The following is a 17,067-nucleotide window of genomic DNA, read 5'->3' on the forward strand; positions in this document are numbered from 1 at the left end:
ATAAATATTATCTTTATAAATAAATTATTTAAATTATTATTCATAAATTTAAATTATCGAACCGTTCACCGACTTATGATTCATATTATCCGAATATTGCAATAACTTATGAGTCGGATCTATGTATACGATCTACTTTCTACTTTAATCGATAAAAATATTGCTAATATACTTTAAATAAATTCTTAATTATAAATTTAAAAAAAATGTGAAAAACTAAGACTGCAATGGGTTCCTATTGACTTTTAAATCTAAGAGCTTTCTATCTTCTCTCTTTTAAAAAACATGTGCGTCCTCTTAATTTAGTATCATCAAATATAATACTCACTTCCTTCTATTTGTATTCACTTCTTAATGTTCTCTCCAAAGACTTTCTAATGAGTTCCTAATAAATATAAATAAATAAAATATCATTAATTATGATATTCATTTCTCCATGTTCTCTCCACATACTTTGTCTTAAATTCGTATTAAATATAAACAAAGTGCAACTATAAAGAACTCTAAGTTGTGAACATATTCAACGAATTATCTTGTCATGAGCCATATAGAAAGTATTATATTATTTTTTAAGTAATTTTGTTTTAAGTAGGAGCATCTTTATTATGCTTTTTAAACAAACTTTTAATTATAAATTTAAAAAATTATGAAAAATTAGTGCTCTAACGGTTTGACGATTTAAAAATTCAAGAAACCTCCTCATTTTTAATAAACATTTAAGTGCTTTTAACTTTATTATCAATAAATATAATATTTACTTCTTTCCAATTCTATTCACTTTTCTCAGCTTGCTCAAATGATAATAAAATATAAAAAGCAGAAGTGAAATTTATATGATATTTAATATATCAATTTATTAAAAATCGCATATCATATTAATTTAAAAAAAAAACAATTAAGAGGAGTATCGGAGATGCTTTGGTTTCTTTTAAACGCGCCAAGATCTTAACCCGGATCGATACGCGGAGCTGGGTCCGGGCTCGGGCTTTGCCAAGGACTCAAGGAGTGTGTTAGCCGTTACCCCCTGAATAAAATAAAACAAAGGGTAAGAGAGTAAGTTGCAAGCAAAAATTACAGATCTGACTTGAAACTGCAACAGAGAGAGGGCTTTATAGCAGGCAGTAGCAGCAGATCCAAAGCTCCCAACAGATCACCGCGACTATCATCGGTTCGACTCCCCCGCCTCTTCATATATTTTCGTCTGTTTGATTTCGATTTTAGCCTCTAATTTCGCTACAATTCTCTATCTGATTCTATTAATCGAATTAATCGCAATTGCATTTAACACTAGCAGCATTGCTCTCTGATATTGTGTTTTGAATATCAATATATGTGTGTATGTTTCGCTTGATGAACTGAAAATGCGATTAGTAGGAGTGAGTTTCGATTAATTAATCATGAGAAGTGATTTTGTTTTCTCTCGTTTCTCTGTATTAGAGTAGGTTGTGGATAATAGAAACATAACTAGTAGTTTTAGTTTTGGCTGTTATCGATGAATTGAATATGTGCTATCTACTCGTTACAGATCACTTGAAAAATCTAGTACAGTTTCGGATGATTCATTCGGCAAGTGATGTGAAGGTTTACAGGTGAATATTAAAATGTAGATTTTTTACAATATCATTTATCAATGAACCTTGTCCTCATTTGCTGCGTTTCTAGCCTTGACTTATTTGGACCCCTTATCTTGACAACTGCTCACATGCATAATTTTTGTATATTTGCCAAAGCACTTTCAATCATAATAAATCTTGACAAGAAAATAATAGCTATAGTAAATGAACTGAGGCCCAAGTCACTGAAGGAGTGAAGGATAAATTTCTTTGGCTGAGCTACAGTCTACTTTAAACAGGTTGTCGTAACTAGGGATCAAGCTCTAGCGTTTACATTTGTTAATTGTAGTTGATATGAGCTGAGCAATCAGACGATCACTCATACTGAAACCTGTTCTTTCCATGACCCCTCTTAATTGATTAATTAATGATCGCTCAAAGCATGCTAGTCAACCAACTCTCCCAAAATAATCCGGTGTTAGAAAAAATACTAAATAAAAATTAAGACATCTCTCTACAGTCTACAGTCATGACTGGTAGAGTTGTTCCAGCTTATAATAGGTCAACTTTTTAATCACGGTTGTTTATACTATTTTCTTATATGTTCAAAGAATATTAATTTTTCCCCATCATACTTTTGATTTCAGGATTCAGTTATAGGGTCGATAACCCAGTAGTTACTTGTTCACATCTATGTTTGGAGGTAATGTAAGTCCTGCTAACAGTCCTCATCTACGAAAGTCTACAAGCAGATCTAGGGTCTTTGATTTGGGTATAATATCATTACACCACAAAGCGCACAATATCTGCCACCCTATGCTTGAAACATTGGTGATAATCATGTATGATTTTCATAATTCTAAATATCTTCAGGTGCTGGTGACCTGGGCAGTAGTGCAGAAGAAAATTTCTTGCAATCAGTAGAATCAGATGAGATGAAGGGTGTAACGACACCATTGACTACTGTGGCAATAATGCCTTCTCCAATTTTACTCTGGAGACTTAAGGTATCCATCACGTTATTTTATATTTGTGCTGCTGCAACTTGTTTGTACCTCAATTTTGTTTACAATATTCTTTTTGACTTGATTTCAGGTGTTATTGTTTGTCATATGGGGATTCATTTGCTGTAAGGTTAGTTCTGTTGCTATAACACTGCTTTGCATCCTGACTAAATTATAAAAAGTTGAAAGTATGGTTATGACATACACAGGTCGGATGGGGTTCTGTTATGAGAATGAGTGCTGACCTGCGGGACCTGTTTTTATATGAGGCCTTCTTATATTACAATCCTCTACTTCTTGTGGTACTGAAGCCTTGTAGATATATTCCCAATACTTAATATCGATCGTTATTGGACATCAAATTTTACTCTCTATTTGTTTTCTGGTTAATTCGGTAATTTATATTGCAGACTTTGATGGTTTGGCTTTGGGGAATAAACTTGTGGGTCTTTTTCCAAGCCAATATTAGTTATGCTACGATTTTTGAGCTTGATCAGTATCACCTTACCCACAGGGAAATATGGAAGGTACACCCGCATAGCGATAAAAAATGCACGTACATTATTAGTTTATTCAGAATTTAAGATATAGGTTAACTAAGATATAGTATTCTTTCTTTCTGAACACTTTGCTCCATGTTCAAATTATGAGCTTTGTGCCCTTTATTATGCTCAATCTCTCATATTGCTGATATTTATATTTATATAAGATTAACATTTTGTTCTAACATGCAGTGTGCAACCTGGATGACAATCATTGTTCCTACTAGCATGACAGCTTATCTTTATCTGTATTCGCATGGAGAAGTTCCATTGGCTGCATTCCAACCAGTGTAATAGATGCCTCCTCTTTGTTCAGTTGTTTATATTTACTCAGTAGTATGATGTGCCACTTGACTTAGGTAACATAATCTGTTTATTGTAGTGAATTAGTTTAAAAGCCTTAAATCGAGAGAATGAAGCAGTAAACTCATGTGCTATCCTATGCTTAGAACTGGAACTCTGCTCAAAGTTTTCACCCGTGATATGAGTTACCACGCCTTGATCATTTATGCAACATTATAAGTTTCATTAAAAAAAATTAATAGAAATTTAGCAAAGAATAAGACTATGAACAAATGAACACTTTTTTTACTCTCGTCCCAGTGAATATCACTTATTCTGGTGTTTATCAGTGGTGGTATACAATCGGTTTACGCACTAATGAAGATCTTATTAGTTTTTGGAAAATTTTGACATGTTTCTGTTATAATCCACATTGGAGAGGGATTTATTGCTAGGATGTTAGTTTTATATATGAGAAGGATTTGCTTTACTTTGTAATAATACATATAACCAATTGCAGGTGCTCTTGTATTCTGCTGTTGCGATGATTATCATATTTCCATTTGATATCTTCTATTTGTCATCTCGCTACTTCCTGTTGAGGACTCTCTGGCGTATAGTGTTTCCATTGCAGGCAAGTTTAGGATAGTGTTCCCAAAGTGGTCACCAATTAATTTACTTGGTTATTTTGATTCCTGTTGATTTTTTTGAATTAAAATTATAGATGTCTTTCTGGCAGATAGTCTCTTTGTTGTCAGTCTGTTACAGAAATTTTAATAGGGAAAAAGACATCCCCCCCCCCCCCCCCCCCCGAGGTTTAAACCCTTGACCTCTAGTTACCATGAGAAGCGATAATGTTTAGGCTGCCAAGTAGGGACCTGCATCATTTGGCTTATTTTATCTCAGATGTTTTGCGTATTTTAGCAAACACAATAAGATATATTTTTGTAGTTCTTGTGTCCAAAAGACACCACTCTAAATCAGCTAAACAATCAAATTTTCTTGAGAACGGCTGAGAATGGCTACAGAACTGCTCACCAAAGAGATCAATGATTGGCACCATCCAGTGTCAGCTTTCTGATGTCTTAAGATTGTTGTAATTTCATGTAAAAATTGGATATCTCCTATGTAAATTTCTAATTGTCTATGCTATTTTACATCAACTTTCAAGCATGCAATTTTTTAAGGGTGGGGGAACTTAGAGAGACTTTACAAACAATAAAACATGACATGTTACATTTGCAATATGATGTTATACATTAGATGCTACTTCATTTTCTATTTTCCAGTGGTGGGTGTACAAGTTTACTATAGTTTACATTAAAATGTTGTCTTCTTGCACATTAACAAAAGAAATTGGTGGGAGTACAACAAATTACGAATTTCGTAGGAAAATATTAAACTATCTGTCACTGACACACATAACATTCTTACGTCATGCTTTTCTTGATATTTACAGGCAATTACATTCCCTGACTTTTTCGTGGCTGATATATTCACCTCTATGTCAAAGGTACTGGTTATAAGCTTCCTACACACACACACATATCTCATAAATGTGCTAAATAAATTTGTGAGAATTATATGTTAAAATGTATCTAGTACCTTATGACGTTTATATAAAAAGTTGGTTATTAATTGCTACATTGTTTACATTTTGTACAGTAATAGTAACTTAATAAAGTCAGTTTACAAATTAAATTCCCTACCTTGTGGTTTTACCCTTAAAGTTAAATAATTGGCTGAGGCTACACAAACTAAATAGGAAAATTCTACATTTTGACTGCTATCCCTCTAGGCAGTAGCTCTTGAAGCTATCATTCTCACGAGTTAACTGTTCTGAAGTTAAATATGAGGTATATGCTGTACTGCAATTATCAGACCATAGTTTGCTAGTATGTTCAAAAATACTCCCTCCGTTTTGAAATATAGGCCGCATGACTTTTTGGCACACACTTCTAGGTCCTTTGACCGCATAGTTAAAATCATTATTTTTAAATTTTTCTTTGTTTGAATTATAATATTAATCACATTTCTTAATTCAAAAAAAGTAATTTTCAAAAATAATGATGTTAACTATGCGGTCAAAAGACTTAGAAGTGTGCGCCAAAAAGTCAAACGACTTATATTTCAAAACAGAGGGAGTATTATAATTAAAATAATAGGAAGCCTATTCCTTAAAAAAAAAGGTAGTACCGTAGTTTGCTGTGTTGATAAAACTTTCTTAATTAAAAAAAATATGCAGCCTATTGATCAAAAAATTCCTGTTCTAAAAGAAGAAATTGGATACATGGGATTTTTAAGTTCTGATGGCCTGGTCAACTTTTCTAATGATGCACTAATATTTTCTATCAACTAGTTATTGCCTTATTTGCATCGTAAAGTGCGTTTTTCTGTACATGCAAGTCAACATTGAGTTTTGACTTCTCAGAACATTTATACTTTTTTTGGATGAACCCAATATTGGTTGGATAGAATCCTACTTATAGCAGACTCGGAGCTTGAGCCCTTTTGTTAAGTAATATAAACATAATCGTCGGTGAATTCCTTTATTTCAAGTCCTCACTTGGTTTTCTGTAACGTGTTTTCATTGTGTGAACATTCTTTATTCAGGTTTTCTCAGATTTGGAGCGATCAGTTTGTAGGATGGTTCATCGACAGGTCTCTTTTTTCTCTCTGTATATGAAACTTTTGCCTGTAAAATAGAGTTTGTGTACTATATTTTGATGTTTGGCCAATATAAAACATTTACCAGAGAAAAATTTAAAGTGTTGTAAATAGCTGCATATAAAAATAGTTCTGAGCATATATGCTTGTAAAATGCAAAAAATCTACTTCGCATATACTTTCAACTGAATTATAACAGCTGGACATTCCCTAGATCCCACTGATGTGAGGGGTTGGGGCTTGTGCTTTTGAATGACTACAAAATATCTACCACTGATCCATCATTGACGGTAAAAATGGAATATACAAGATACCAAGCATGGTGAATACAGATCTTCATAATTGCGTAATTCAACTTTAGACCATCTCAACCCGAGCTTCATGATTGCATTTTTCTATACTAAAATGGTGCGATAAAATAGTATTTTTGTGTACATTAGAGTTTTCTACAATATTAAAATATACCCTTGTTATTAATTAATTATTCAAAAATACATTCGTTTTACATCCTAAGAAGTTTATAAATACTGAGAATTGATGCTTGTTAATTATTATTTTGTTTTTTTTAGGTAGGGTATTTGTGGAAACAACCAAAGGCCTGGGTTGAAATATTACATTTTCTTTCATATTTAAATCATAATCCCAAATAACAGCTACTACTGGTATTTATAGATCTGAACTAATAACTGAATCCTGAAAAGGGTAAAATTTCCTTACTGGCCTACAATTGAATTATCACTATAGTACTAGTAACACACAGTTCCTGACATAATATGGTATTATGGATATTCCTGCTAATTTTCTGGCAAGATAGCTGAACTTGGTGATATTGCCATAAAAGTGATTCCATGTATTTGTGTCCAATTTTTCAGCCATTCTGAATCTATTAGTCTAGTGATTCAGAAAATCTTCTGCCTTGCTGATGATTCATAACCATGTCCAGGTTGCTACCATTGCATGGTTTGAAGCGGACTCTGTTTGTGGCAGCCACTCCGTCGCAATCCCTATAGTTCTTGTTTTGCCTTACATCTTTCGTCTATTTCAATGTCTTCGGCAATACAAAGATACTGGGGAGAAAACCACTTTATTGAATGGTGAGATTCCTTCCTACTTAGTATTATTAATTTTTACAGGAAGGATTATATATAGAATTACATTTATATAGTACTAAATTAATTTATATTCTAAAAACCTATTATACCTACCTCATCATGGTTACTCATTAAATAACAAGTTGGACCACTGGGTTTTGTACATGTCCCTGCTTTATATTATGTGATGAAGCACGTATGCCATTCGTGAAATTTATTTTTTAATTGTTTGGTGGCCGCCTTTAACTTTTACTTCTTAGTCATAATCATCTACATAACTAATGCTAAGGCTCTGTTTGTTTGCTGGAAAATAACTTGATTTTGTAAAATATTTTGTGAGAAAATAGCATTCATGGAAAATATATGCCTGGAATTAGGGGTGTGAAATTTAAGCTAGGCACAAAATGCAAACTGACAACTAAATGAGTCTGTCTCAACCGTAAATGAGACTGTCTCTTTTGTATGCAATGCTGTCTCAATTAATAACAGTGTATGCAGAATATATGTATGACAGAATAACAAACAAGAACACCAAGAATTTTCACATGGTTCGGCCCCTATCAGTTCAATGGCCTACATCCAAGTCCCCGTACCAACTAGTACAGAGATTATATTATAACAATAATATAAAGCTTATAGTTTTGCCGATTACAAATTACAAAGCCCCCCGGAAGAACCCTTCCCTTGACACCTCTGTCACCTAGCACCTGCTAACTAGCCCACTGGCTACCTTGGCTCTAATTTGTAATCCTATCTAATTGCCACAACCCGGCACAAGTGATTAAGATATGAAGAAATACAACTCAAATAATATATCTTCAAATTCTGAACAGTGTGATTGAATGAAAGTTCTGAGAAGAACGAAGATATAGAAAGCTCTTGTGTGTTGAGTTGAAGGACAAGCTGTGAATTTATAACCTGTAGAAATATAGCTGTTGGATATTCAAAAATATTACCGTTAGAATAAAAACCAACTCAGCTATTTTAGAATAAATCTGTTATAATATGAGATGCACAGAGATGTAATTGAGCCCTAATCAAGGATCTCCAAGCAAATTACACACAACAAAGCAATTGAAACAAAAGAGAAAACACACACTTTCTACTAGAATAGTACGGATAACTGAATACAGGACCTGGGATATTCGAGAGTCCCAGTATTCTCTCCCACTACTAACAACTCACAATTTGCATAAAAGAAAAGTAAACATGCTTTTTCCCTTTTCTATCTACTCCCTCTCGAGCCAAATACCCAACTTGCCCCTTTCTTACACTTCTCTTCTAATTTCTTTTCTTTCTTCTTGTAAATACTTTTACCGCCTTTGACCTTTGACCAGCATGCATCACATTACCCGCCTCCCAAACAATCACCTTGTCCTCAAGGTGGAAAGTGGGAAAGCGGCTGTTAATCATATCAGCCTCTTCCCATGTAGCTTCGAATTCCGGCAAGCCTTTCCACTTGATAAGAACCTCCTGTGGTCTAGCCTTAACCACGCCTGTATAACGCACTGCCAACAACTGCTCGGGTTGCACTACCATCTCCAAGTCTGCATTCAAGGTCCATGGTATAGTGGGAGATGCAGGTTGAGTTCCCAAAGCTTTCTTTAACTGGGACACGTGGAATACGGGATGTAGCTTACTTCCCTGAGGCAATTCAAGCTTATAGGCGACTGTACCTACCCTTTGCAATATAGGAAACGGTCCATAAAACTTGGCAGCCAGTTTCTCAAACGGTCTGCGAGCCAAGGAACGTTGGCGGTAGGGCTGCAATTTCAAATAAACCATATCCCCGACTTCAAACTCCACCTCACGTCTTTTACGATCAGCAGCCACTTTCATACGTTGTTGAGCCCTTAACAAATTCACCCGTAGCTCATCCACTATGGTGTCTCGCTCCTGAAGCATTTCTTCCACACTATTAACAACTGTTTCACCATGACTCATTCGAATGAGTGGAGGAGGGTCTCTCCCATAGACCAACTTAAACGGTGTGAACTTAGCAGACAAGTGGGGAGAGGTATTATAGGAGAATTCGGCCCACGGAAGCCACTTGGCCCAGTGCCTCGGATGTGCCCCACTGTAGCAACGCAAATAAGTCTCCAGGGCTTTGTTGATAATTTCCGTCTGGCCATCCGTTTGGGGATGGTAAGACGTGCTATGCTTTAACTCCGTCCCCTGAAGCTTGAAAAGCTCCTTCCAAAAATTGCTGAGGAATACTCTGTCCCTGTCAGATACAATGGAAGCAGGAAACCCATGTAACCTTACAATTTCTTTGACAAATAATTCAGCCACTGTGACTGCCGTGAATGGGTGACGTAGACCTATAAAATGACTGTACTTTGACAATCTATCCACAACCACCAAGATTGTGTCAACCCCTTGTGAAAGAGGCAATCCCTCTATAAAGTCTAAAGACAAATGTTCCCAAATCACCGTCGGTATTGGGAGGGGTTGTAGAAGCCCAGCAGGGAGCTGCTGCGATACTTTCAGTTGCTGGCACATAGTACACATTTGAACAAAAACATTTACATCCTTTCTCATTCCCGTCCACTGCCATTCAGCTGATAACCGAAGGTAGGTTTTGAGCTCCCCTGCATGTCCTCCTAATGGAGAGGAATGGTACTCTCGTAAGAGTATCTCTTTAAACTGTGATTTTCTGGGAAGTACCACCCGGCCCTTGCACAGCAGACGTCCATCTACCACTGTAAACCCCTCAGGTTGGGTTTTACCCGTTTTAATCTCATCAATTACCAGTCGGAGTGCTGGGTCTGCCTGTACTTCTTGATCCACAACTTTCCAATCCCATCCTGGCAACGTTAGTAACGACCCAAACTCAATTTCCCCAACCGTTTTCCGCGACAGAGCATCTGCTACTAAGTTTGATTTTCCCGGCTTATATTGCACATCGAAAGAGTATCCCAACAACCGGCTCACCCATTTCTGATACTCACCCCCTATCTCAGTTTGCTGTGTAAGATGGCGTAGGCTTTGCTGATCTGTTCGCACAATAAAATGTCTCCCCATGAGATAATACTTCCATTTGGCAACTGCCAAGCATACAGCCATGAGCTCTTTCTCATATATGGACTTCTGTCGAGCTCGTACGCCCAAGAGTTTACTAAAAAATGCTAACGGTCTATTTTCCTGCATAAGCACCGCACCAATACCAAACCCGGAAGCATCCGTCTCAACCACAAATGGTTTAGTGAAATTCGGTGTTGCTAACACGGGAGGAGTCGTCATGGCAGTTTTTAAAGCAATAAAGGCCTGATCAGCTTCGTTAGTCCAGCCAAAACAATCCTTGCGGAGCTGATCCGTTAAAGGTCCTGCAATTTGAGCATAGTTCGCCACGAACTTGCGGTAGTAACCCGTAAGACCCAGAAACCCGTGAAGCTCCTTGATTGATGTAGGAGCTGGCCATTCCAATATGGCCGTGATCTTCTCACTGTCCACTGCCACCCCTGATTCAGAAATCACATGACCCAAGTATGCCACTTCCGTCTTGCCAAAAGCGCACTTCTTCAAATTAGCGAATAGGCTATGCTTGGCCAGTGTGTCCAGTACTTGTGCCAAATGCTCTCGATGTTCAGATTCTGAAGGGCTATAGACGAGTATATCGTCGAAAAACACAAGTACATACTTGCGCAGATATGGGCGAAAAACATCGTTCATCAAGGATTGAAATGTCGCCGGGGCATTCATGAGGCCAAAGGGCATTACGAGAAATTCGTAATGGCCGTCATGCGTTCGAAAGGCCGTCTTGTGAGTGTCTTCGGGTCGGACTAAAATCTGATGATATCCGGCCCTTAGATCCAATTTCGAAAATACCCGAGCTCCGTGCAATTCATCCAACAACTCGTCAATAACTGGAATCGGATATTTATCCGGAATTGTTTCTTTGTTCAATGCCCGGTAGTCCACGCAGAACCGCCACGAATTGTCCTTCTTCCGGACTAACAATACTGGGCTGGAGAACGGGCTAGTGGACGGTTTGATAATACCAGCCTTGAGCATTTCCCGGATGAGCCTTTCAATTTCATCCTTCTGACTGTGGGGATAACGATAGGGACGAACCCCAACTGGGTTGCTCCCTTCTTTTAGGGGAATTGCGTGGTCATGACTCCGTGGTGGAGGGAGGCCGTCTGGTTCAGCAAAGACACCCTGAAACTGCTGTACCACATCCTCTAAAAATTTCGGAACCAAGGACTCGTGGGTTAATTGAGGCTGCTCCACAGCAAGGTTTTGTACCTCCACCCAATAGCCCTGTTTTTCCTTACGAAGAATTCGCAACAAGGATTTTAAGGATACCTTGGTTCGGACTAAAGATGGGTCTCCATTTAAGGTCACCAAATTCCCGTTCACTTGGAATTGCATTACTTGCGTTTTCCAATTAGTAGTGACTGGTCCCAACTGCTCTAACCATTGAATGCCCAAAATGACATCTGTGCTCCCCAAGTCTAATGGCAAAAAATCGTCTCGCACCAGTATGCCCCCATCAAGCTCCAAGACCACCTCCCGACAAATACCACTACCTTTAATTGTTTCCCCATTCCCCAGTGACACTCCGAAACTCCCATCATCATCCACCAGTAGATTGAGAGACTGAACCTTGGCCAAAGAAACGAAATTATGCGTTGCACCTGGATCAATTAACACCACCACATCCTGTCCTCCAATCACCCCTTTCAACTTCATAGTTTTCGGGTTTGACAACCCCACGACTGAGTTTAAGGACACTTCAGCCTGACCTTGCCCCTCACCAACAAGCTCGTCAGTGGGTGATGGTGGTGGTTCACTCCCAGCAGCTTCCAACGGATCCTCATCCTCGTCATCCATTAACAACACACTTAATTCACGGCGCTTACAGCGGTGGCCCGCAACCCATTTATCATCACATTTGAAACAAAGCCCTTTTGCCCGTTTATCCTGCAGTTCTTTCTCAGACAATCGGCGCACCTCTCCCCCACCTTTACTCAGATTCGACCCAGAAAATTTCGGCATCGACACAGAGGACTGGGAATCCCCCGCCCCTAGAGCCCAATTCTTGACTGAAACCGAGGGTGGAACCGACCCTGCTAGTGAGGCTGAGGGGGGAATCGAACCCTTAGAAGTGTAAGAAGCAGTGCTAGACTTAGACCAACTCAGTCCCAACTTCTTTGGAGCTAACAACGAATTACGTTCCTCCACTCGTAATGCTAATTCCATTGCCTGTTCCAAGTTCACAGGAGTCAACAAACGAACTTCAGCCTTAAGTTCATCACGCAACCCATTGAGAAATTGCCCCAACAACATATCTTCTGAAATATGGTCAAGGGGTGCTGCCGTTTCGATAAACTTTCGCTGATACTCCAGAACACTACCAGTCTGCACTGTCGACAACCATTGTTCATAGAGCGATCCTCCTGACAGAGGTCGAAACTGACGGAGCACAAAGGTACGGAGGTCAGCCCATCGCCGGATCGGGTGCCTCTTATTCTCCCACTGATACCAACGCAACGCATCACCCTCTAATGCCACAACAACCGCCTCCAAACGCTCCTCCTCCGTCAGCCGGTAAAACCCAAAATACCTCTCCACCCGCATGATCCACCCATCAGGATCCGAACCATCGAAAAGGGGCATATCCAGTTTCCGATACCTCCAATGCCCCGGACCCCCACCGGAACCCCCTCCACCATAACTACCACGATCTTGCGGTGCGGGCCCCGAGAACCCGCCGCCAGGGTGTCCCCGGTGTGGCGTAAAATGGATGCTACCTCCGCTGGAATCTGCGTGATGCGGGTGAGGATCCACTTTCTCAGATCTGGACTGGTGAGGGTTTGCACCTCCAAGCAAGGCGGCGCGCATCTCCGCTTGAAACTGGTCCTGGTCAGTTTTCAAGGTGTAGAGGAGAGACTCATAGTGCTCCCGGACGCGATTAATTCGTCCCTCCAACCGTGAACCCAAACCCTCCATCTCCGATGTATGTTTTTGGGAAGCAGCCGCTTGACCCTCCAACAACAACTCCACCAAAGAGTTTTTCATGGTGCTCACCGCCTTTTCAACGGCGGTTGCTACTAACTCAGTTAACTTTGCTTCCAACCCACCCAGTGCATCTTCGAGTTCCTCGACCCGTTGAGTCACCGTCGGCGTATTGGGTGCCATGGATCGTTAGGCTCTGATACCACTTGAGATGCACAGAGATGTAATTGAGCCCTAATCAAGGATCTCCAAGCAAATTACACACAGCAAAGCAATTGAAACAAAAGAGAAAACACACACTTTCTACTAGAATAGTACGGATAACTGAATACAGGACCTGGGATATTCGAGAGTCCCAGTATTCTCTCCCACTACTAACAACTCACAATTTGCATAAAAGAAAAGTAAACATGCTTTTTCCCTTTTCTATCTACTCCCTCTCGAGCCAAATACCCAACTTGCCCCTTTCTTACACTTCTCTTCTAATTTCTTTTCTTTCTTCTTGTAAATACTTTTACCGCCTTTGACCTTTGACCAGCATGCATCACATAATACAAGCTGTTAGAAAATCAAACTGTTAGAATATGAACGTTGAGATATAACAGTTTAATTTTGAACTGAATTAGATAAACATTAGGCAAGATAAGATTCAACAGAATAATGTTTATCCTGAGCAAAGTTTGTTGAAACAAACTTGATCCGACCCTTAAGAATAGGAATGAATTCATCATCTCTTAGAATTATTCAAATATAATTATTTGACTTCTAAAGTCATCATCATTAAAATCTAAAGGGCTAACAGGGTGTGCATTCGGTTAACTGAAACCAAAATTAGTATTAAGGGTATGTTTGGGAGTGTTGTTAAAATTGTTGTGCGGTCAGAAAAAGTGCTGGTAAAAAGTGTCGTTGTAGAAATCAGATAACTGTTTGGTAACTTTTCAATATTTGATTATTTTGAGTTATAATATAAAAAATATAATTTTTTTATTAGGTTTTATGGCTAAATTTGTAACAGCTTCCTGCAAAAGCTGAAATCAGCTTTTTCCAAAAGCATGGGAGACCCTGCTTTTTCTAAAAGCAGCTTTTCAGCAAAAAGCTGCTTTTAGATTTACCAAACAGTTTTTCACCTGTTTTTAAGCAAAAAGCTGCTGTTGTTGTCTGCAACAGCAACCCCAAACAGTACCTAAATGGTTACAAAAACTGAACTGATATTAGTTTGGTTTTGAAACCTAGCCAAAACATTTTTTTCAGTTAAAATCCAATTAAACTAACCAAAATTTAATCAAAGGAGCAAAAATGAAAAATTACCCAAAGGCTAAAACTAATATCTGCAAAAGGAAGCAAGGAATATATTAATGTAAGTTACATGCAGGGGTTAAAAACAAGTCGGAAATTGAGAACTAGTTACTTCCATTGGACTGATACAAATAGAAATGAAACTGCAATGCTGATCTTCATGTAGTTGCAACTAATCAGTTATCAGACATGCACGTCAAAAAATTTGAATACTTGAGCCTGCATAGAACAGAGGACCTGGAGCGTTTAGTTCTGTTATTATATTCCTGTAGGCAGGAGATGCTTGCTATTTAATTCATAAAAAACATGTATGTAGTGTCATCCCTTCATGTACATGTTATTTTAATCCCCTAGGTTGAATGAGATACATCTCTCAAGTATTTTTAACTCTCAATCCCAATACATCTTTATAAGCTTAGAAGCACCTAAACTTATTTATTTCGGTTTTTAGCTGACCGTGATTAGAAACCGAATCACGGAATTATATAAATTATCCTACCGAAAACCCGGCTGAAAATTAGAATTCGGAACTGAAATAAATTCATTTATTCAGTATGGTTTTAGGTTAACCCAACCGAATGCACACCCCTATCCTGAATGAATTATGAGTACATATTTTTCCACTGATCGTATTTGGGAAAATATTTTTCTCCGTTTGGCTCATGATTATTTATTTATTTATTTATTTTTTTGCTGAGATTATTCAATTTGGGAATACTTTTATTTGTTTAACTTGTGATTTGTTGAAAAAAAGTTGGTGAGGATGTTCAATTTGGAGATTGTGTTCCTCCTTTCACAAGGAAAAGTCATTTTTCAGAAACTCATAATATTTTTAAAAGAAATTGACATCCTTTAGAAAGTAATATATTTTCCAGATACCACACATGAAAACCACGAACAAATAATTAAACTTTTATCTTTGTCGTCATAAACAGTTTCATGTTTGGTCCTTCTAGATACTGACTAGTTTAGTTATAGGATTATTTCGTGCAGCATGTGACGTATTCAAAAAAGAAAGGGGGAAGGGGGTGAAATACTGCCGGTATTCTTTGCTACTGATTCTTCTCCATGTTTCAGCTGTAGTGATCTCTTCTTTATACATTTTTTTGTTTCAGCTTTGAAATACTCGACAGCAGTACCAGTTATTTTCCTTTCAGCCCTCAAGTACCATGTCTTGCCTGATCAGTGGACAAACATATATCGCCCTTTATGGCTTTTGTCAAGTGTTTTGAACTCTTCTTATTCTTTTTACTGGGATGTAAACAGAGACTGGGACATGAGGTATGTGGATACTCTATTTTCTTGTTGATGGTCGGCAAATATCCATATCACTAAATACTTGTACTCTATTTTGCTATTTTGCATGTGTAATTTACTGAAATTATTTATACTTTCTCTTGGTATACTAACTACTTTATTCCCGACATATAATGACATGCATAGCAATATCTGATACTGATGCATGCACATATTATAATCTTCAGTAAGAATCCTAATTTTATGATACTTTTAGGCCATTTCTTGCTAGCTGTTTCACCTAGCAGGCTAGTACCCATGAGTGTTTTTGTTCTTGCAAATTGGTGATAGTTTACCTTCTTTTTTTCTTGTGCCAGTGGGTTCACTCGGATCTTCAAATTTAGCAAACTGCATTTCTTCTCCCACATGTTATATGGAAGGAAATGGGTAAGCGATACACGTTTTTTTTCTTCTTTTTAATCGGTTTTCATATTATGATCAGCCCATGTTTATTATACTCTATACCCTGCTCGGGGCAGAAATAGATGCTGTAAAGTGGTTAAAACATACACCTTGTTTAACTTTCATATGAGCAGTAAAAACAGTTCTGATAAGTGTACAACTTGTAAGGGAGGTGTACTAACCAGAGTAGTGACTGGAGAAACATATCTTAAATGATGTTTTCCAGGCATGAACACTTCGAATCACTTTTGATGAACAGACATTTTTTTTATCATTTTGACCTGAGTTTATTATTTTTACTGTCCAGCCGGTGAAAGAATTTGGATTTTGATATTTGCAGGTTTACTTTTGGGTATTAAGTAGCAATCTAATTTTGCGTTGCACTTGGACCTACAAATTATCGGCCCATCTTCGTCATAACTACCTTACAGTCTTTGCAATAACTGCATTGGAGATTTTCCGGAGGTTCCAGTGGGTATTCTTTCGAGTTGAGAAAGAGGTTAACAAAATGAATACAAAGCAGAATATTCAGCTCTCCACAATTGACAAGTCTACAGAGGAAGATGCATTACTCTTAAGTGATCATAATGTATAATTTAACTATTAATGGACAAACACCAACTACGACCTCCAAAAGCTTTGCTTATTATTCTTATGAGTTCTCATACAATCAAATCATTTATTCCTGTTTCTATTTATAGTATAGCATATAGGTTGATGGGATTCAACATATTCATGTCCACACACCGGAAAATTACAATTTGGTATCAATTTTGGTTATTTCCTGCGGCGGATTTTAACAGTCAATCAATGTTATTTAGTATTCTTTTTGTCCGAACCATTTGTTTACGTATGATTTAGGCCTGAAGATTAAAAAATATGTATAAAGTAGTAGAAAAGAGAAATAAAAAAGAGTTTTAATGTATAAAAGGAAGATAATGGAGTAAAAATAGAGTAAAAAAGAAAGAAAAGT

The 17,067-nt window shown here is 37.7% G+C and overlaps 1 protein-coding gene across 7 annotated transcripts; it reads left to right on the plus strand.

Moving 5' to 3' along the window:
- The first annotated feature begins 1,021 nt into the window (after positions 1-1,021).
- Positions 1,022-16,879, plus strand: LOC108227749 (uncharacterized). Of its 7 annotated transcripts, none has more exons than XM_017403067.2 (15): positions 1,022-1,168; positions 1,526-1,589; positions 2,201-2,261; positions 2,427-2,560; positions 2,649-2,687; positions 2,767-2,859; positions 2,968-3,084; positions 3,292-3,387; positions 3,902-4,015; positions 4,841-4,894; positions 5,995-6,042; positions 6,992-7,142; positions 15,512-15,677; positions 16,010-16,079; positions 16,435-16,879. In XM_017403067.2, exons 4-15 carry the CDS (start codon positions 2,489-2,491, stop codon positions 16,687-16,689), a joined length of 1,275 nt encoding a protein of 424 aa, XP_017258556.1. In that variant the 5' UTR covers positions 1,022-1,168; positions 1,526-1,589; positions 2,201-2,261; positions 2,427-2,488; the 3' UTR covers positions 16,690-16,879. The 7 variants fall into 7 exon arrangements, with proteins under 7 accessions (XP_017258556.1, XP_017258551.1, XP_017258554.1 ...); XM_017403062.2 differs by having other exon boundaries at positions 1,028-1,168; positions 2,201-2,325; XM_017403065.2 differs by having other exon boundaries at positions 1,028-1,168; positions 2,201-2,256.
- Positions 16,880-17,067: the final 188 nt, after the last annotated feature.

The sequence above is a fragment of the Daucus carota genome, chromosome 6 (assembly GCF_001625215.2).
Source record: "Daucus carota subsp. sativus chromosome 6, DH1 v3.0, whole genome shotgun sequence".
Taxonomy (NCBI): Eukaryota; Viridiplantae; Streptophyta; class Magnoliopsida; order Apiales; family Apiaceae; genus Daucus; species Daucus carota.

What these genes read in the sequence shown, in the direction of transcription:
- LOC108227749 (XM_017403062.2), top strand. Translation starts at nt 2,247, where the DNA reads ATGTTTGGAGGTAATGTAAGTCCTGCTAACAGTCCTCATCTACGAAAG. An exon ending in CATTGGCTGCATTCCAACCA is followed by an intron (nt 3,388 to 3,901) that starts GTGTAATAGATG and finishes AACCAATTGCAG; the next exon opens with GTGCTCTTGTATTCTGCTGT. An exon ending in GTAGGATGGTTCATCGACAG is followed by an intron (nt 6,043 to 6,991) that starts GTCTCTTTTTTC and finishes AACCATGTCCAG; the next exon opens with GTTGCTACCATTGCATGGTT.